This window comes from Amphibalanus amphitrite, unplaced genomic scaffold (genome assembly GCF_019059575.1).
Source record: "Amphibalanus amphitrite isolate SeventyFive unplaced genomic scaffold, NRLGWU_Aamphi_draft 000024F_arrow, whole genome shotgun sequence".
NCBI lineage: Eukaryota > Metazoa > Arthropoda > Thecostraca > Balanomorpha > Balanidae > Amphibalanus > Amphibalanus amphitrite.
The window spans coordinates 1,368,955-1,389,962 of NW_024881520.1; the positions used below are offsets into that span (position 1 = coordinate 1,368,955).

The window sequence follows — 21,008 nt, forward strand, 5'->3', positions numbered from 1 at the left end:
GACCACTGAGACATCACCAGAAACAGACTCCCAGAAAGCGGCTACTGTCGGTCTCTTCTCCATAAGCGGAGTTCTGAAATATTATAACAGCAGCCGCCCAGGCCACTCCGATCTCCGTCCAATACACAGGACCGGGTGGCCAGACTCCCAGACAGACGACAGGTGCGGTCCGCCGCTCACGTACCGGCACGTGCCGTCGGTACCGGCGCCAGAGAACGTGTGTTGGCGGCGGGGCGGCTGGGAGTGGCAGCTTCACGAGCCGACCTGGTGGTATACGCTAACGCCCAGTTCAATAACCCGCAGCTAGTGTAAAACAAAAACGCCTGTGGGATCGTCGATTTCTCGCTGTCCTCGTGTAAACCCGTAAATCTTATTCGCAGGATATCTAAACAAAGCCAAAGTGAATGCAATTTATGGGCGTCCGTTTTATTGACGTCCAATTCTATGCATTAATCACCACAGCTCAAAGATAGGAACGGAGGATAGAAAAGAGAGGAGAGGAAAGGAGAGAGGAGAGAGACAGAGAGAAAGAGAGGGAGGGAGGGAGGGAGGGAGGGAGGGAGGGAGGGAGGGAGAGAGAGTGTGAGAGAAGGAGAAAGAGATGGCAGACAGCATGACGTCGTGCGCATCTAAAATAACTCCCCGGCAGAGTAAATGTCTTCGATAATGGACGCTACACCAGATATCGCCCATTTGGTCGTTTTTACGACGATGCTAGGCGGACCATTACAAAACTGCCCATTCCGTTTGACCCAACCAGCGACCCGCGACCAACCACCCACGAGTCACATTCATGGCTCATGTCCACTTGAGTGGGCGTACCGCTGTCCAAAGACAATCGAATCTTTTCCGACGTTTCCGCGACTCGTGACAATCAGTTGGCCGGTTTCCGATTATAGTGCGCCGGACGTGGCCATTACGGGGAGTTTTGCTGTGCGGTGGCGGACAATGTGCCATGCACTGGGTCCCTGCTGCGTCCGGAAAAACCGGTGGCGACGTGAGGGAAACCGTCCCAGCCGTGGGCGGAGGGGCAGGGTGCAGGGAGGGGCACACTGGGGTGCAGTGGGGTGCAGGGAGGGAGCAAAACGGGTTGGACGACTCTCCCACACTGAAGTGCAGGGAGGGTCAGACAGGGTGGAAATGGGACAAGGATGAAGCATGGGGTCCGAATTGAGGTGAGCGCGAAGGGGAGAGAACAAACCATTCGAAGTTGGAAGGACAGGCTGGGCGGATCAGCAGCCTTTCATCCATCCGAGTACCCAATGCCGGAATCTTGAGCACTCGCAAGTGCCGACGCACCTGTCTGGCGCAATCCCATTCGATGCGGCACCTGATTTCCAGCCTAGCCGACTGGCGTCTGCTCCCGCTGTGTGGTGCGTGTGCTGCATTTGGTAATCGCCCTCTCTGGACTCGCCGCTAAGTTGAAAGTCTCGCTAACTATTCTGGTCAGCTCTGCGTCTACTCGGCTTAGTGCGGCTCAGACTGATCGGCGGCCCCGGCCGGCTCTCTCAAATGTGCGTGCATGTCCTTCAGACAGACGTCTGGTGCGTGTCTGCCGCCCAGACATCGACAAAGTGCGTGTCGGCACGCTCCAAGACGCGTGGTCGCCGCGTCAGAGATGTGTGCTGACACGGCACTGGTCGACTATTTTGTATGGATGCGTCTCGTCACTCTGCAGTCAGATCAGATGGTGAACGACCCACGCCTGCGTAAACTATGTCGCACACATCAGTAACTTTGACAGCTTAAGTGATCAGGTGACGGCTTAAGATTGTTGTGATGCATCAGTTGTGCGTCTAGAATGCATTTTCATTCTATCAAGCAAAACTGAACAAACGCACTGGTGTATATTTACGCCTTTTGACGGAGTCTTGCGATGACATCCGAGCTTAATATTCTCGAAGAATATTTCTTTTGGCTTTTGCTTATTGAAAATATGCAGGTCTACCCTCCTTGCCTATCGTGCTGCATACGCCCCCCTCTCTATTGCACCAATACAACCCTCTTGTGCAGCGAGGCAGCCGTGGCCATCTCGTCCACCGCTGCCCGTCTGATCAGCGCCCAGCACCCAGCACCAGCCCCGTCAGACCAGCCATAAACCCCCGCCGGAGTGCAGCGTGCAGCGGCAGCGGTGGCCGTACCGACATGCAACACAGTATTTACTGCACGACCGTGAGCAGGGAGAGAACATGGGGAGAGGGTCTAACGGCCGCGGCGCGACGCTGCTCAGCGAGCACCACCAGCACAGCACAGCGCGGTGCACAGTGCACACTGCACAGGGCGACCGCGGGGTTCTCAATGACTTCAGAGCGATGGTTGGGTAGATTGGACAGACACATCGGAGGGGTCGCGCTAGAAAAACTCGGCGTCATTTAAAACCGTAGCGAGTGACTTGTAGACGCGTCCAACAGCGTCCCTACAGCACACTACCGGCCTGATCACGGTGCAGGTTGACAGTGTGGCCTCCTAGAGTAATTCCTGTTCGTTCGTTCGTTTTTTATTTTGCTTTAGGGCGCGCCGACTACGGTCATTTTGCGCCCATAACGTAACGCTAGATTAGTCCGAGTTCCAAGTGACAGTCAGGGTGGCACTTCAATGGCTTGGGAAGAGTCCTACCTCAGTACCGATCGAGGCGCAGCTCGGTGCAAGCCGCCGATCCCGTCTGAGCAGGCGCGCCCCCGCACATGTCACCGGTCGCTGGGACCCGCCGCAGATCTGTCACATTGCATCCGACCGTCACCGTGACTGACGGGAAGGGACACAATACTACTGGGTGTGTGGGTATGTCAGGCCAGTACAGCGGAGAACGTAGAGTTTTGGTCTAATTAGGGAACGTAGTCTGACTTTTGGTTCAACCAAGGGGCACCCCAAGTTTAGCATATTAGGGAAAATAGAGGAATCCTGGTTGCTATCAGCGGAGCAATTCCTAGATTAACCGAAGCGAACGCTAGGCAATACGTAATAATTTTGTCAAGAAAAAAAGCAAAGCCCAATTACCTACTGTTAGCGGTTGATATTTTTGACACGTCGTTCATAAAACAAAATATTTGGGCAAAACAATGGACAAATGATCGGTCGTAACATCCAGAAGAGCTGATTTCTTCGAACTCGTTTGTTATCAAGCACAGGTATCTCTGAGCAATTCGTGAACGATCAGCGATAAGGCCAAAATGATCCAAAGGACCAGTTTTATGGATAAGTACAAGCCTGCATGATCCCACGTCCCACATTGCGCAACGATCAACTGCCATTAGGATACTTCAGCGAAGCTTCTGTGAAAAATTGCTATTCTGACAGGCTTCCTCCCCAAAAGGCTCGGCCCGTTTCCAGGAGCGCTGGTCGGACGGCGACTGGTAAGGCTGCCGAACTGACAGGCCGGCCCTGATCTGAACGGGGTGGAACCAGACCCAGTCGGGAGGGAGATCGGCGGTCATCGGCGGAGCGACTCGCAGTAGCTCTGGGCTGTCAGTGTCCAGCTCAGTAGCGCTGAGCCGCTGCTGTTCAGTCGACAGTGGCTCTTGGCTGTCACCACCCGGCGCTCAGCCGCTACTGTCCGACTCACAGTAGCTCCGGGCTGTCATCGGCCGGCTCAGTGTCTTTGAGCCGCTACTGTTAAGTTGCTAGAAGCTTTGGGCCGATACTGATAGGTCAGCTGTAACTCCGACCTGGTCCAAGTCGAGCCGGGTGGCTTCTGATAGGAGGGAAGCTGGGCGGGTTTCATTGAAGGGGAGGGATCTGGCCGGGTGACGGGCTGTCCCACCGGTAAGGAAACTGAGTGGGTAACAGGCTGCCCCAATGAGGAGGTAGCAGTTGTCCCAGTACGTGGGTAGCTGGACCGGTAATGGGCTTATCTCATTAGGTGGATAACCAGCCGCTCCCAGTAGCAGTTCCGTGCTCGCTGATCCGGGCGTCGGCTGCGGGCCGGCCGCGACGGGTCCTTTATAAGCGGCGTGCCGCGTCCCAGGCACGTGACTCCTCAACCCTAGGCTGCCTGTCTGGCTAATTCTCACCCTGACCGACCCAGTATCTCAGCAAGAGTGTGAGCTAGCTCGAACCGCAAGACATGGCGGTCGGAGCGCGACCAGCCCTGGCGTCTGCCCTCCCCTTCTGTCTGGTGTATCGGATCACGCCGTGTAAGGCAGGCCGGCCGCAGTGGGCGGCGGGGGCGGCCGCCTGACCGGCTGACTACTGACACGCGACAGCCCACACACGGCAACCCACACACCCGCCCCACGACCGCCTGTAGCGAGGGGAGACATCTGTTCACCGAGAGCCTGAAACTAGCCTACCACTGAGAACTTGTCACTTCGTCACAACATATCACTGAGAACCTGTAACCGCCTGCCACTGAGAATTTGTCACTGCGTTGGCAGACGGCGAGGCCAGCCAAAGCCATATACGGACCGATTTGAGGTTGCATCAGCGTGAAAACGGACGTTCCTTATGGTAAAGACGCCGGAGCGTCGCTAGACCACAGGCCGAATTCCGGATAAGACCGCAGAGACTGGATCAGACTTGCACACTAATGTTCGCTGGGTGATAAGTGGCTAGTGGTGTGCGGCAGTTGAAGTAAGTGGTTAGTGCCACATACGCGTGACAGGCGCGAGACGCGTGACGGTCCGGCACGTGACTCCAGCCGTCAGGAGAGCTGTCACCATACCACCACCCACGTCCTTCATCTGTGGACCACACCTAGCGCTGCTCATTACCCTCAACGAAAAATCGACAAAATGCAAATAGTGGCTCGTGTGGCAGCTTGAGATCAAATCGGACGGCCATGAGGCCAAAACAGGCAGCGCCGGGCGCCTTTTGGCGGCGGCGAGGTCTGATTACGCCACAGCGGTGTCACACAGCCGTCAGTCGGCAGGGCTGGGACACCTGGTCCTAGACACGTGCCCTAGGAAACTGCGGGGAATTCAAACATCTGGAGTGAGACACAACTGGGTACAGGATAGGGCACAGGTTTCGCTAAACATCGAAAATTCCAAGCAGAATAATGGACAGAAACTACCAGACATAAATTATGAGGTAATTTACAATGTAAAGACAGATTTTAGCAAATTAATCAATTATGTGAGCATAATGACTGATTTTACTACATCTCATCAATAAAGCTGTCCGTGCTTCAAACTGATCACTGCCGCAATCTTTAATATCAGGAAAACAGCCTTAGCGAAAAATGACCTGCAAAATGGAGCCAGATACAATTAGAGCGATGCGCGGAGGAATATCGCGGCCATCCGCGGCTGTCGGACAGCTGAATTTGTCTGCGTATCGCAGCGAATGCGTGTGCGTATCGCGCCCATCCGTTACCAGCGACAGCTGAATACGGTGATCACCATTATTCTGTCAGTGCTTCGATTGAAATTGCCCGACCAAGACGGTTGACCGCCAGGCGGCTGAAACTGCTGACCATACGCCAAGCTGCTGGATCCATTTTCAAACCACGGGAAGGTCCCGTCAGAAACCAGCACTTCTGCCTCTTTCCCTCCCCACAGCAGTGTAGCTGTCTGGCATGGCCAGAGTCTATCCAACCCACAACTCCATCTCCTCCCGGTCAGCAGCTACCCAATCTTTACCAGCCTGCAGCGGTACCGGGTCCTCCCTCCCTTCACTCACTGCCCGCTCAGCTGACCGGGCCGGTCGATGTCCGATCAACACTGCCGGCGGCCCGGCCCAGCGACCGTGACCCCGGCAGATAGACGGTTGATGGGCACGGGCCAGCCGGCCGGCGCGGTGGGACGGAGGTTAAAGGTTGTCGGGTCACGCATAAACACATAATCTCAGAGACTGGAATTGGATAGATGTTGGGTATTACGTAGTAATTTGGGTATCATCAATTTCCCAATTTAGATATCAAAAGAACGACGGAGAATATCTCCACTGAGCTGTCCTGCAGGGTGCGATGGCTAATTAATTTCACACAAAAGTCGTTTGTTTGATATGTTCCTCTTCTCAGACGCTGCCAAGTTGAGCAATCCCTCCGTTACTTGGCACTGAGCCAACAGCCGGCCGGACGTGACATCCTGTGTGACATGATGCAACGGGGCCGACCCGACGGCCGTGTTACAGTGTGACCGGAGGGGGGGGGGGGGGGCGACGCCCAGACATATTTTCCGAGACGGCTCCGTTCCCTCGAACCCAAACGGCTGGTTGAACTTCTCACAATCCTGTCCGCCACCACAGAATAAATACCCCACGGGTCATCCACCAGATCGACCACAGACGACCCTACGCGAATAGCTCACCCATTAAGGCGACCACAGAGAGATCAAACCAACCCACTCTAGCTAGGCATCAGGACCAGCTACCATGGGCGGCGCCACCGGGGGGGACGGGGGGGACAGGTCCCCCGCTATCGAAAGTTAGGGGGGTACAGTACCCCCCTATCGGCGAGGCCCGTTCAATAGTTGATAATAATGCATTATAGAGCTATCCGTCGCATTTAATGCATCGTTGGTTAATCAAGGCAGGTTCTGGATAAAGATTGCTGTTGGGAATTGGGATGCATCGCAGGGGGTCCTGGCCATCTGCAAAAGGTGTGGAGCTGTGATGCCTGTAGTTATAAGGTGATCGGCAGGGCCTCGGGGATCGTGCCCCCTTTTTGGGGCGCCAGGCAGGGTTATTACTTATTACCTCCCCACCCCACTGCCAGACCCCATTGCCGATAAAACCAAGTTCACTGAAATTCCATAGATTTCCGTTACTATATGAAAATTTTCCATTCCTAATTAGTCAAATTCAAGCATGGCAGTTCTACCACAGGAACCATTTGAAATCTATGCCATTTAACCCCAGCACTTGTGGGAAGAAGTGTTCGGATAGATCACAGGCAGGACCAAAAAAAGCACGCAGTAGCCCAAGACCTTATAATTGGATATAGCATCGGCTCCCTCTCGTCAAGGGGTTCGATAGCACTCGTTTTTTTTTTTCTGCAAAACTAAGTTCGGTCGGCGGCCGAACGGCTGGGGGTCTAATCGAGCCCCCCATCCCTCCCCTTCTTACGTCAGCGGCTGTGAAAATGCCATTACCAGCTGTTGAAACATGGCAGTTGCTTTTGCATGAGTGCACGAAAGGGTTTTAGGTCCGTGATACGTGAAAGGTTCTACATGAAAATTGAGATACACCAGGTTATCAAATTGTGCTCACTGTGGTGCGCTCGGTTTTACCTTGACTAGTCTTTGAATTCTGGGGTGAAACAGACCAGTCAAGAAACCTGTTCCATAAGGAGAGCCACTAATGCTAAAGAGATGTGGGATGAGGTTTCCAGAGACTTTCATTACCTCCCAAAGGGGGTGCCCCGCCATTTGCCAATCCCTGCTGTAGTTGTTACGATTGGAGGGTGAATATGAGAACGATGCAGGTCGTGCCAGCTCGATCATGACGAGCACAATGGTGCCGACATCACAGCTCTACTGCCATTTTTGACGAAGTTAGTTAAACAACAAGCACCGGAATCCTACCCTGGGGCATTTCACCTGCAGAGGTCGCCGGACCTGAGACCCTTTCACTCAATTTTTTTTTCAACGGTGCATGCGCTCGTTTTTCCCGCGAAGCTCTTGGCAAGTAAAATCCATCAGAAAGTGTGATCAAATAACGGCTGGTGACCGTCCATGACCTAGCATGGCCTTTTGAGTGACCACCGATGACATGACCACTGACGGCTAGCCATTAGCTGCACCCTGCCCGTTGCATATGGATCAGGTGGTGATGTCATGATTCTGAAATTATATTGCAGTTTTGGCGCACTTGTCAGAGCAGAAGACATTCCCACTTTTCCTCCATGACTATATTGATATGATGGTGAAGCCCTGAAGCTGACCAGACGTAATATCGAAAATTTGAAAGTACGAAACGTAAGAATAGCTGGCACTGCTATTCATACCTAAGCAATTCGCAGCTTGTAGGAAACCAGCTTTGAGTTGGCAAGACTGCAAATTTTGATTTAGAGGCAAGGATGCTTGAAAAGGTGATCGATCTTAGGTGTCCTAGGATAAGTTTGGAAACGGGATGCACCATTCGATGTGTTTTGGGCCTTGCCAAGTTTCGCGGCTTACGTGCCTCGTTTTTTTTTTTTGCATACACGATCAGTATCTACTTTTGGGATTTTCGATTTTCGATTTTCGGTCCCCGTCCCCCCCTATCGAAAACCCGTGGCGCCGCCCCTGCCAGCTACCCAACCATTCCCGGACGGCGCATGGCTGCTGCCACAGCCCGACCAGGACAGCTCTTTTCAGCCTGCCCCAGCAGCGCAACACTACAGCACTTCACATGAGAAAATAAACAGGCGATCTCAACAGCAACAGCAACATCTCGCAGCCGACTATAAAAACAGACAAATTCTTAATTGTTCTGCGACAAAAACGCTAGAGATCAGACGACCAGGCAGCGTGGCCGGCCCGCCCTCAATTCTATCCTGTCATGCGAGTGAGAGGCAGGGGCCGTGTCGGAGCGGTAGGATAGAGCGTGCAGGCTGCAGCGCCCTCACAGATGGCGTCCCCTTCCGACTGTCCGTCGTCACTCGCTCCGTCTCGGCGTCGGCGCTGGGCCACGAGTGTAACATCTGCAGCGCCGCAAAAACCGACGGTCCGTGCGCCGAGCGACGGGCGTCGGCTGAGGGGTGGGCTCGGTCTGTCTGGAAGCACGGCGCATCGGTGCATCGGGCTCAGCTGACCGCCGAGTCATCATCTGGCCCACGTTGGGCGGAGGCCTCTGGTCTGTTGATAGGGTCTGCCTTGGAGACTCTGACCTGTTGGAAGTCTGCTTCAGACCGAGAACCAAGCTGATCTCTCACTGGGTTCTTTATCAGACAGAGGCCCAATCTGGCCTGTCAGCGGGCTCCGCTGCGACTCGGCAGTGACTCTGCCCCGACTCACCCCGGGGTGAGTCAGCGGTCACGCCGCCCTCTGGCAGCCGAGTCGGCCGACTCGCGGCGGTGACCGGTCGCCGCTGGCTGCCGACTCTATATCCGCCAGCTCACACGTGACGCAGCCCTTCCCGTTTGACAGAGCACCTGGCAGCGCGACCGGCAGCGGCCGAGCCGGCCCACCACGCCATAAGTGTATTTATATCGAGCTGCTCCCCAATCTCCATTGTGGGTCGGTTGGAGCCGGCTGACCGGTCGGCGGTAGCCGCTCGTCATCCGCCCCCGCCCCTCACTAGCCGGAGCGATTGGCCATTCCGCATCCCAGCCGTGATACACGCCCACTCTCTAAGCTCACTCGACACTCAGCAGTTGTGTAAACTCATCCCATCAACGACACTAGGCGCGACCACGAACAAAAGAGCTGTGAAGTGGAGAGGTCTATGGCTCCGACGGCCAACAGTTGTCCGTGCAAATCATCTTCCGCTGACCGCGGCAGCAGCTGCCAAGGTCATCTGTGCCGTATGTAAGCTCTTTTCTCCACAGTCATGGCTTCGACAGTCATCACCGCGGTTGAATGAAACCCGGCATGGGAGTGGGACTCGTGGAGCAGCCACAACACGTAAACCACCGGCAAACGAGCGCCCGACAGGCTTGTTCAAGTGATAAAACAGCCAACCACAGCCTGTAACACTCCGGTTGCAACACAAGATCTACTCTGTAACGATGTCATACAGGATCCAACTTCCTGAAAACCATCGCATTGAATTTAATTGTGCAACATCCGTGGACAATAACATACTAGAGGCACATAACTTATATGGAAAACTATCATAAGCTACAGGGTAACGGCATGCCAAGAAAGGCTCCGCCCGTCTCTAGCCCAGCCCTGTCCAGACCGACCCCACCGGCCGGCCGGCCGCCGAAGCAGCCGGCCGGCCGGTCCGTGAGCCTACGTCACCGCCTGTGGCTGGATGACGTCATCCGAACGCCAGGTGGGCAGTCGTGGGCCCGGCGGCGGTCTGTGAGGGGTCACAAAGTGACCCCGCGCCGGCCCGGGGTCCCACACACGGTAACCCATCCACTGACCAGTCACCAGGCCCCACAATCCCACCGGTGACCCCCTAGACCCCTCAATGACGTCACTCGCCTCCATCAGCTGGATCGACAGGACGCGCCGCGGCGGCGGCGGCCGGCCGGTCGGCCGCATGGTCACTCGCTCGGCCGACACTCCCACACTCTCACAAACACGCGGGCGGATCGGACCGCCGACGGCGGCGAACTGCCGACGCTCGTCGAGACCGACGGCTGCTCAGCTGGCGCGGCTGGCTGGCGGGCGGCGGCCGGGGTACTGAGTGCCAGAGGCGGCCCCGGGACGACCGGCCGCCGCCCGGGGCAGCTGTTTATCGAGCAGTGCGGTCCGCGGTCCACCGGCGGCAGACATTGCCCAGATGACCAACGGATGGACGCACGCCGCCCTCTGTAATCTGTATCACCCCACCCCTCTGCCTCCCCATCCCAGCCTCTGTCGCCGACCAGCCCCAGCCCCAGCCCGGCCCCGCCCGTTGCGTCCATCTCAGCGCACGGCTCGCGCCGTACGCGCCGGCTGAGCCGCACCTGTCGGGGATCTCAGCACTGCCACGCCCCTCCTTCCCTGTCATCCGGAGCCAGCATCTGCCGTACTCCAGAGCGACCCAGCCGCGCAGAGTTACAGCTCAGCGGTAACAGCCGACCGCTGCCGCGCCCGTCTTTGCATATGAATACGGCCAGAGAAGACTTGGACGGCGATGCGCGGCGGCAGGGCGGGGGCGGGGGCGGGGGCGGCGAGACTCGGCGGCAGCGTGGCGGTGACGAATGGCCGCACTCACCACAGCTGTGTCGGACGCGTCAAACGGCGTCGGTTTGCAACTACCACCCCTGCAGAACAAACCGCCCCACCCCCGCCACTGCCACCGCGCCGCCGCCGCCACCCCTAAACGGCACCATTAAACGGCCAGCAGCGCTGCCAGAACGGGTTTCCAAGGCTAGCGTCCTGCCCACGCCATACACTGCAGGCGCATTCATCTGACTTTAACATGAGCACCGGCGGCGGTGGACGGTGGGCGGCAAGTGACTGACGATCCGCGGCTCGTACCGACTGATGTGTCGGCCAACCGCCGACGCCGCCCACTCAAGAGACGCGATGGGCGGGAACGAAGGCAGCCACCGAGTCACTTCTGCAGATATTCCATGCCCTACGAGTTGTGTCCCTGCTCCCTCGCCACTGAGGGGGCAGCAGGGGCCTCATGGCACGTCTGTTGGTTGTCTCCTTATCAGGTCCTCGCCATGCCAGTCGTCTGGCAGGGACACGTCACTGGTAGCCGCCAGCAGAGTAGGTCGGCAGTGCACAGTAGACCAGTGACCACCGCTGTCCATAGACTCCTCCCCCGCGGAGGAGCGGCGTCTACCGGTGGTTGGACGAATGTACACCCACTATGGGCGATAATTTAGTCTGCTTGGAATGCTAAACTCACAGCTCACAGCCGGAGGCGTGTGGGGAAGGAAGAGGGCCGAAAGAGGAGAGAGAGAGAGAGAGAGAGAGAGAGAGAGAGAGAGAGAGAGAGAGAGAGAGAGAGAGAGAGAGAGAGAGAGAGAGAGAGAGAGAGAGAGAGAGAGAGAGGGCGGTGGCCCCGCGTCGCACGCCCCCGCCCGTCGGCCATATACGGTGGCCGTGCTCATATGGCCTCGTGTCGCGCGGCTGGAATCTGACCGCCGGCCCTCCTGGTCTACAGGTGAACCACCTGGCTATACAAATGAGCCTGACCGACTGGTGAACCACTAGGTCAGGATATGATGCAGTACCTGGTCCGACAGGTCAGGTAAGACACCTGGCCCAACAGGTGAGCCCCCGTCTAATTGGAAGGGTGGACCACCTGGTTCGCATTTGTCCGACGTTCGCGAGTGTAACGGGAATAACTTCATGATGTAGCTCGATTCACGACAAAGTCGACGCATGAACAAAGACACAGTGCATACGCATCACTGAGAACATACCAAACTTACGAACACACTGATATCACTGCACCAACAGCAGACAAAAACACCGACAGTCGACCCTCCCCACCGCAATGCCGACGGTACTGGTGGTACGAACGCTGCCGCTGGACGGAGGTGTAGGCAAAATTTTCGGCTCACTTCAAATGAAGAATAAACCGCTGTGCTCTGGTTTAACAGCACTTATCAAAGTTTCCAATAATACAATAATCAAGTAGATAAAAGAGAACGATTTTCCATAAAAAACCTAAATCAAGAAAGGAAAAAAGAACGGTTATATGAATGGAGTTCTTCGAAAACTCTCCAGACAACTCAGCTGATTTTTCTCTCGTCCATGCTCAGCCTGCCTGGGCTTCCGATACCCCCAGAGCCGCCTACCGCCGTCCACACAGCACCCGTACCACCAGTCCCGCCGTGCAGGGGGCGCCCCAGTGCCGAGACTCACCTGCACTCCCAGCTGCTGGCTCCTGAGGCGCACCACCGTGAACAGCGTGTCGGCCAGCGTCTGGTACCGCACGTTCAGTTCGTCCAGCGAGTCGACCACTCGGCCGGCACAGCGCCAGACGAGGGGTCCGCCGGCGGCCGGCGCGGCGGCTACGGCGGCCCGCTCGTAGCGCTGGTTGGACCGCCGAGTCGGGATACGGTTAGAGCGGCGCCCCGGGGTGAGAGATGCAGGAGCCCAGCGATAGAGAGGCGAGGCCCGGCGGCATGGCAAGGGAAAGAGATTGGTACGGGAGACTATGGTGTGGCACCTACCATGCTGGCGACACTAGGCGTAGTGAGCAAGCACTACAGTGGCCGCGCCGCAAGGCGGGCTGGTTAGGTACTAGCAGTGCTGTTAGTGTTAGTTACTAGCTGTGGTAGGACGGTGTTCTACAACGGACAGGCGTGCGCCGGACATACACTAGTGGAAAGGGTGGAGGGTGAGGTCAGCTAAAGGGTTCCAAAATCCATGCCGCCGGAGCCCCTGAAGCGGAAAGGACGAAGCGCATGCCAAACACAACAAACTACACGGGTGTTAATATATTTACAAATGCACAACTCTCAGTCAAAAGGACTTCAAACAAACCAGCGAGCATGCCATTAGAAAGCAATCAGGCATATTAGTCTGGGAAACCACACCATGCAAGTGACTGACTACGGTGACAGGGGGAGGTTTTATACCTGGCTGAGCCGTACTTTACGCATTGTACGGGAGAGGCGCGCTGTCGGAATAGAAATCACATCGTACCTGGGCCAGTATTATAAAACGGCCACCGAGTCGATTGGTCAGTTCAATGTCAGGTCGGCGGGCCTCGACCTCGGCGAATAAAGACTGCAACAAGGCCGACACGGTCATATCACGGTACACACACCCGCACACAGACACACAAACACCGTGACTAGCCTACCCTGGACGCTTTCCGAGCGGCTGGGCCGGCACCGCCGGGTCAGCAAACCCTCCATGCTGCGGCACCGACCCTGCCGAACGGCCCGCGTCCCCTACCTACTCCATATCCGGGCTGTACTGATAACTATCCTACCGCGACTCCCTCCCAGCCCCGCGCCGCGCCGGTCGGCGAGCCACTCACCCGAGCTCTCTCCAGCTCCAGTTCGCGCTGCCGGGCCTCGGACTCCATCTGGGAGGCCCACTGCCGCTCCATCTGCTCCTGCTGTTCGTACTGACTGAGCAGGTCCGCCGCCTGGTCCACTGCGCGTAGCCTGAAGCGGGGAAAGAACCAATTAGTGACCAATTACGGATAGACGAGATAGGTAGACAGGAGATACACAGAGACATGAGAGGTAAGAACCCTTGTGAGAAACATGACAGCACGCAAGATAGATAAGAGATGGAGGATATTGTGGGTGACAAGATGCAAGTCCTGTGCAACTATGACGCCAGTGCACTGATTTCAACAAACACCCGATATTTTTTTAAGGAAATCGGCCATTTGAACGAAGCGACTAGCTTTAGTTCCGACGCCTACCTATCGAGTACGGCCTCGCAGCTGGTGGTCCACCGGCGGTTCAGCTTGTTCACGTCGTCCTCCAGTTTCTCTATGTCGGCGTGGTTACGCTGCCGGGGCCGAGTCCTCTCCGTGGCGGTCCGGGTCTTGGCCACGTCCGTGGTCAGCTGTTCGATGGTGGTCTGTGCGGACAGATATATGAACAGTGTCAGGGAGAGGCGAAGGGGGGAGGGAGTGCGCTGCAACCATGGGGGGCTCCAAACATCTCGGATGCTTATGGGAGTAGCAAAGTCAAGAGCTAACGCCAATGATGACACATTAAACAACGTGGGCATTTCGCTACTTTATGACCGCCACTAAGCATTGGCATTGAAGCTTCCGCCCAGGTCATAGCAATGCGCACCACTTGCAGCAGTTAGTACGATACATACCTGATGTTTCTGCAGACTATTCTTGATATCCACCAGACTGAGATGCGCCGATCGCAAACCCTCCCTATCGTCGGGCAGCCGTCGGTGATCGGACAGCTTCATCTCCAGCTCCGAGACGGCCCCACTCGCCTCTTCCAGGCCGCTCAGCGCCAACTCGACGCACTTCATCCTCTCGATGTACATGCTGGACGTCTTCCACAGGCTGTCCCACTTGTTCTGAACGTTGTCCAGCTTGTTCTTCATGGTGGGTGTCTTCTTGGAGAGTGAGTCGTAGATGGTGGTTACTTCCTCCAAGACGGTCTCATGACGCTGGAAACGGAAAAAAAAAACATAAAGTCAGAAATCCAGAGACTCTAAAAAGCTAAATATCAGCATACTTTTACTTGATCTTTCCGGAAACAGGTAGCTTCCAGATAAGTCCGAGTCTGCCGGTAAATTAGCGTTAATCTCGCATGGCAGTCGGTAAGTTTAACTATAGTTTATGACCAAAGTTAGCCAAAAGTTTGTGACTGAAGTTCGAGCGACTTGAGTTAATCCGTCACCGCCTGTCCACCAGAGCCCGTCTTTGTTCGGTTAACCAACAGGTGCATAACTACCGTCGCGTCCCACAGATGCAACTACCGTCGGCATCCCACCTAGCACCCACCTCTAGCCGGTTCTCCCAGTCCTTGTGGTCGACCACGAGCCGCTCGAGCTCGGCCTGTCGGCGCGGGATGTCGGCCCGACACCGCTCCGTCAGCTGCCGCTCGGCCGTCTCCAGTTCCACCTCCAGTGACGAGATGCGCGTGTTGAACTGGTTCGTCGGGTCCGCTGCAGACAAACAGTGAACAGTCAGAATCGCAAACAACGCATAAACACGCCGCTAACGTCGTGAACACCACACAGCCGATAAACAACGCCGTTAGAAAACGAGGTAATTTTTACCGTTTACGGTGGACGATAATAAGGTACAAGATTATCACACGAATCTATGAACTAACGTTCGTTACTGAATAGCCCACAAAGGCAGCGCATGACTGAGTGCATGAAAAAGTCCAATATTCCAAGCCAATCCAATTTCGTTGCTTCTCAGTACACATCATCCCCTCCTAACTAGTACCGTTCCAGCTACTCCTATCGTCTCCCCGACTCGGAAACACGCTCGTTTTCTCACCATCGGCGGCCAGTCGCTCAAACTCCTCGAAGAGCGCGTTGACCTCGTCGATCTCCCGGCGCAGTCGGCGCAGCTGGCCGTCGCTGGGGTCGCCCTCCTGGATCAGCTTTCCGGCGTCCTCGTTTAGCGCACGACGGATGGCGTCCCGCTGCTCCTTACCCATGCCCATGAACTAAGGAAAGGGGAGAGTTTGAGTGAGTGTGAGGGCTGGAAGGGGGCTGACTTCTACTGAATCACAGGTGGCAATCAGATCGTCCAGATGCTAACAATAGGTAAACCCACGCCGTCTCTTCACATCCACACTAATCATGACTCACCAACTCGCCTAAAGGACGAGTAAACTTATTCGAAACAGTCTGACTAAGTCAACTGATTCCGACATGGTCACGAGTCAATCTAGGACAGTACCAGCTGATCAGACCTACCTGCTGCAGATCCCAGCTCTTCACCACCTTGATGGTGGCGAAGATCATGTTCTGCCGCATGCGGAGCTGCTTCCTCTGCCACAGCATGATGGACATCTCGTATAGTCGCTTCAGCTTCTCCACCGCCTCTGCGGCGTCTTTGTCCGGCGGCGGCAGCAGGAAGCAGACGCTGGGCGCCTCTCCCTCCTGACCGGCCGCCGTGCGGACCACCCACTTGAACCGGTGACTGCCGTCGACTAGGGTACAGGTGTCCTGCTTCCGCAGCGACAGCTGTAGGACACGGGCACAGTGTCACCGAAAATAATTACCAAGAACACACTCTCAGAACACAATAACAAGAACACACTGCACATGCACACTCAGAGCACATAAAGACGCGAGTCTGGCAATGCAGCAAAAAAAAAAAAAGACCCTGAATTCTAAAGATGCCTGAATTCCTCTGTTGGTAGCTTTTTTTGACAGACATTCTCTTGGTTGCTCATCCTAAACCTAGAGTGCGAGTAGACCCCAGTGGACTTTTACAAGACCATTAAACTCACGTTGGCGTTCTTGTAATTACAGATGGTGGTGAGCCGCACCCCGGTATCGGGGTGTCGTCGCTGGCGCAGCGGCGTGGCCTGCTGCGCGCGTCGCTCCAGCCGCTCAATCTCCTCCGCCTGCTGCGCCATGGCGTCTCTCAGCAGCTGCATGTCCCGCAGCAGCTGTTCGCCGTCGTCCAGGGTGAACTCGCTGCGACTGAACTCACTGTTCAGGCGGTCGTCCTGCCTGTGGACGGAGACGGAGGGAAGGTGCGTTAGCTGGACGAACGGATGAATAGATGGACGGACATATGGGCACAGATCACAGTTGGTGGGTAATCGGAGACATCAGTGTCCGTTGATGATGCTTCGATAAATAAACACACCAGATTCCAGCTATCCAGTTGCCGGTAGTAAGACAGATACGTTGACAGACAACAACAGACAACGTTGATATTTTATGCATACGATTTGTCAAACGATTTAGAGCTAACGTTTCACCTCAAATAAAACGTATTGAAGATAGCGACATAGGAGAGAATCGTCATCCAGGGTTAACGGTACGAATTTTGGTCTTTCTACTCACTGATTGATGACGCGCGTCATATCCTCCACGTCCTTGAACAGCTTGTGCGAGAGCTGCGCGTGCTTCAGATGCGTCTCCAGACACAGTGTCAGCTGCAGAATCCACGACCACTGGGTCTGCATGGCAGCCAAGTAGGCCTCGACTGTGGAGCCGGCCGGATGGTGCTGTGACACCAGAGAGCCACCCTGCTCCTGGACTGCGTTGAACTGACGCTCGCGCCGCTCCAGCTCGCCCATCAGGTGCTGTGGCAGAGGGTGAACATCGAAAGGGTTAGACGCCACCAGGCAACGGCCCACCTGACAGTAGGAGGCACAACAATGCATATGCATACACGCACACATAGCGGTTGGAGTGTATAGCATTATTGTCTTCACCGCAGTCAGATGTGCAAATATTGCCGCAAAGTGCGCCATCAGAGTCGCCAATTCGCCCACGCAAATTACTTTGCCGGGTCGTCACCACTTGTCAGGTCTCTCGAACGCAGAGTTACGAGCAAGCGCACCTACCAATACGCTACTCATCCACGGTAAATCGTCCTGCCCACTAGTGAGTATATCAATCACAGCCCTCGGTAGAGCCTCGCCCCTTTCCCATCACGAATCGTATCGGATAATATGATCACATCCTGTCACTAGTTTGATAAACGCTACCGTTTACCGGCATCAACCACAGTCTACGCCACGCAGCGTGACACGTCGCTTTGACAGATGAAAATGACCGCTCTCAAACAGATAGTAACCGTAGCGGAACGGATAGTAGCGTTTTCGTCACACAGGCGGCCGCTGTGTGAATGAAATGAGATGTGGGCACGCGACAGCTGGGGTGGAGAGCGCTGCGCAGGCCTGGTGAGGTTTACCTCGGGTTGATAATGCTGTATTACTAGTAAGGGTCCTACATAACCGCAGGTTGTTTGAAATAGACAAACACTATTCGTTAGATATATCGGAAAACGGTACCACAATGCTAAGACGTTACCACTATCAGCATCACAAGTCGGCGGCATCACCAATCGTAAGGGACTGGTGATGTCCCAATACCCGAAGTTCGCAGCGCAGCTCTGTATGGCTAATGAGATCCCCAGTCCAGTCCACAGCGTCGTCCCGAGAGGATGTCTCACCTCGTAATGCGCCTCCACCTGCCGCAGATCCAGGTGACGGTCGCTCCAGTCGCGTCCCACCTCCGCCTCTTCCTTCTCATTCAACCAAATGAGCTCGTTGGTCGCTCCCTGGATGAAGTCGTGAAGGATCATCAGGTCCGAAAGACGCTTGTTGGAGGTAGACAGCAGGTCGGCGTACGTCTTCTGCAGCTGACTCAGAAGACGCATGTAGAGAGTGAGCTCTTCGTGGTCGTAGTTGTTCTTGGCGGCCACGCAGCGGTCAAGGTTCACCTGATGGCGAGGAGGGAAGGGAGAGTGGTGGGTCATTTTGGGTCAAGGACGGACCAACACGAGTCACTGAGCATAACTTCCATGACACAAAAAATAGACGCAACTAAACGTTTCAGTGTAAAGCAATGAAACAATCAAGAGTGGGAGACCAGAATATGTACCCCGAGTAAGAAAAGGAAGGTTCGGAGCGGTCTATAGGTCGTACCTTGCGTCAAAAAGAAGACGAATGTGCGATAAGGGTCATGCCATCGGCTGCTCTCCATATCATGGGAAGGAGAGGCGGATCGTATTCGAGTCAGCGACAGTACCTGGAACTGGTCGATGACCTTGTGCTCCTTGTGGTGGGCGTCCAGCTCGTGCTGACACGTCTGCAGGTCGTGGCCGTACTCTGCCTCGTGAATCCGCTCCTGGGACACGGACCGGGTCATGTACCGGCGGTATAAGGGGAGGACGCCACATGAGGGGTGCGAGTATTCACACACGACAAACACACAGAAGTTATGGGACTACTACGTAGTATTAACTGACTTGGCGACAGAATTTTCTGTCGCACAGGTAGGTGATAAGATAGGGTAGAAAATAGTCACCGAGTGAGATACACTCGTATCATTAACAACACACACTATTTCCAGAGAAATAGCTGCTGCACTCGACACTTTATTCAAGCACACAACTGGCAATGAATCGTGCAAATAAATATAAGTAAGGATTAGTAGGGAAACGTCACTGTGTTTTCTGTAACTTTCAGCTCATTCAAATCCTCGCCTCCAGTGTCGGTAGCGGTCGCGCTGTAACGTACCAGTTTCTCCTTGACCCATTCGAGGCACTCCTGCAGGAACCGGAAGTTTTCGTCCGTTTCCACCAGTCTCCGCAGCATGGTCTCCGGGTCCTCGGCGCTGCGCCGGCTCAGCGGCAGCAGCAGCGTGTCCTGTCGCAGTAGGGACACGTGACCACAAAGACACAATGATGACACAACGATGAAACACTTCTGACAGCGGAGTCAACATCGACAAACGCCAACACAGTGTCATCGCAAATACATACAGGGTGTTTCTGAAAATGCTGACACATTTATTTCTCCTATATCTCTCATGTTTATTGACGCACACCCATCGTCATAGGCTACAACTAATCAGTCATCATTAAAAATTCACATCCATCGCCAATGATCACTATTTGATCCCCTTCTCGGAACCTAGAGCAGGTGCTCGAAGTAACCACCACTTCGTTCGACCCGACGGCGCACTGCTTCCAGAACTCGGCGGCGCTCCTGGGGCGTCACCGCCCTCACGCACGCGCAGACCGCAGCCTTCAGCTCGGGAATGTCTCGAGGTTCACTATAGTGAACCTCGAAGGAAAGAGCCTATAGGCTCTTTCCTTGACATGACCCCAGAGGTAGAGGTCCGCCGGCGTGAGGTCCGGAGACCTCGGTGGCCACCTGGTGGGGGTGCCTCGGGAAATGAGCCCCCCCCCCCCCCGAAGCGCTCCTGTATCCACTGTAGGTAGGGTCACAGTGGCTGCATGAGCGGGGGCACGATCCTGCTGCAACCACTGATGGTGTCCACACACTTCCTCTGGAGCGCAGTCCAGAACTTCTCGAGCACCTGCAGATAGCGCTCCGCCGTCACCGTGAGGACGTCGCCCGCGTCATCTTCGATCCAGATTGGGCTGATAATGCCCGTGCTGCTCACAGCGCACCATGCAGTGCATCGGGGCGGGTGCAGCTGATCTTCTGCGACCTCGGCTGGGGCATTCTCGCTCCAGATCCGGTTGTCCAAATCAGATCAAGATCCAGATCCAGATCAGCGCCATTGTGTCAAAACAACAGAATTGGTTTCGAAGTAGAAATGCACCATCTTAGCATTTTCCTTCGTGTCGTAATACGGCGTATTGAATGAAAGCACCGATGCTGTCAAACAAATTTTCAAAAACTATTCTTTCGTCTCGTGTATTGAACACGTGCATTTAAATGCACTAAATTCCTCCAAATACCAAAACAAATGTGTCAGCATTTTCAGAAACACCCTGTATGTCTTATCCTATCTAGGCTACGTTAGGCGGCACGGGCGGACATCGATAGCAGCGCCTCTATCGGTCACTAGGGAAAGCTCGGCTGTAGGCGACGAAATACCGGCTGAGTTGTCACACGTTGAATAGATTTATAGACATCAGTCTTGTGAAAAAGATGAACTTTTGCCTTCAATATTACCACAGGCAATTTTAGAAGTGTCTTCACATAGATTACAAAACCGTTTAGATTATTGTATTCACTTCAAGTCTTCCCTATTGTTCTTGACGATGATGCGGGAACTATTTCTAATTTGTGTTTCTAGCTTAGTAAAAGAACATATTGTGCAAACGATGAAAAAAGCATGAATGAAAGATTTCAAATGCAATTTTATCTAACAATTAATGGTAAATTCTCTATACATCAAGGAAAAGGTGCATGCTAACTGATAATTTGAAGTTCTTGGGGCCAGTTGTTTTCTTCTTTTCTTACGTCGCCCCAATGGCCGCGAATACTCTTGTGATAACGCCTATCGACTCTTCAGCACAGCCCGCTCCATTCTCGTCCCATTCCAACCCGTCCTCTTCAGCCCCATGACATCCAGTCCTTCCCGCACACCCCCATGCCATTCCACGTACCATCCCTTGCCGTTCACCCG

General features: G+C 54.9%; 1 protein-coding gene across 5 annotated transcripts in view; it reads right to left on the bottom strand.

Annotated features, from left to right (window-relative positions):
* The window catches only part of LOC122393155 (microtubule-actin cross-linking factor 1-like), a 215,643-nt gene that overhangs the window by 76,607 nt on the left and 118,028 nt on the right, over positions 1-21,008 (bottom strand). For all 5 annotated transcript variants that reach the window (XM_043389195.1, XM_043389203.1, XM_043389190.1 and 2 more), the window contains 11 exons: positions 19,142-19,270; positions 18,651-18,749; positions 18,073-18,342; positions 16,956-17,197; positions 16,391-16,616; positions 15,852-16,121; positions 15,427-15,598; positions 14,920-15,083; positions 14,274-14,582; positions 13,864-14,024; positions 13,468-13,597 (listed from right to left, as the gene is read on the bottom strand). In XM_043389195.1, coding sequence (XP_043245130.1) covers positions 13,468-13,597; positions 13,864-14,024; positions 14,274-14,582; positions 14,920-15,083; positions 15,427-15,598; positions 15,852-16,121; positions 16,391-16,616; positions 16,956-17,197; positions 18,073-18,342; positions 18,651-18,749; positions 19,142-19,270 — 2,172 coding nt within the window. The remainder of the gene's footprint in view (positions 1-13,467; positions 13,598-13,863; positions 14,025-14,273; positions 14,583-14,919; positions 15,084-15,426; positions 15,599-15,851; positions 16,122-16,390; positions 16,617-16,955; positions 17,198-18,072; positions 18,343-18,650; positions 18,750-19,141; positions 19,271-21,008) is intronic.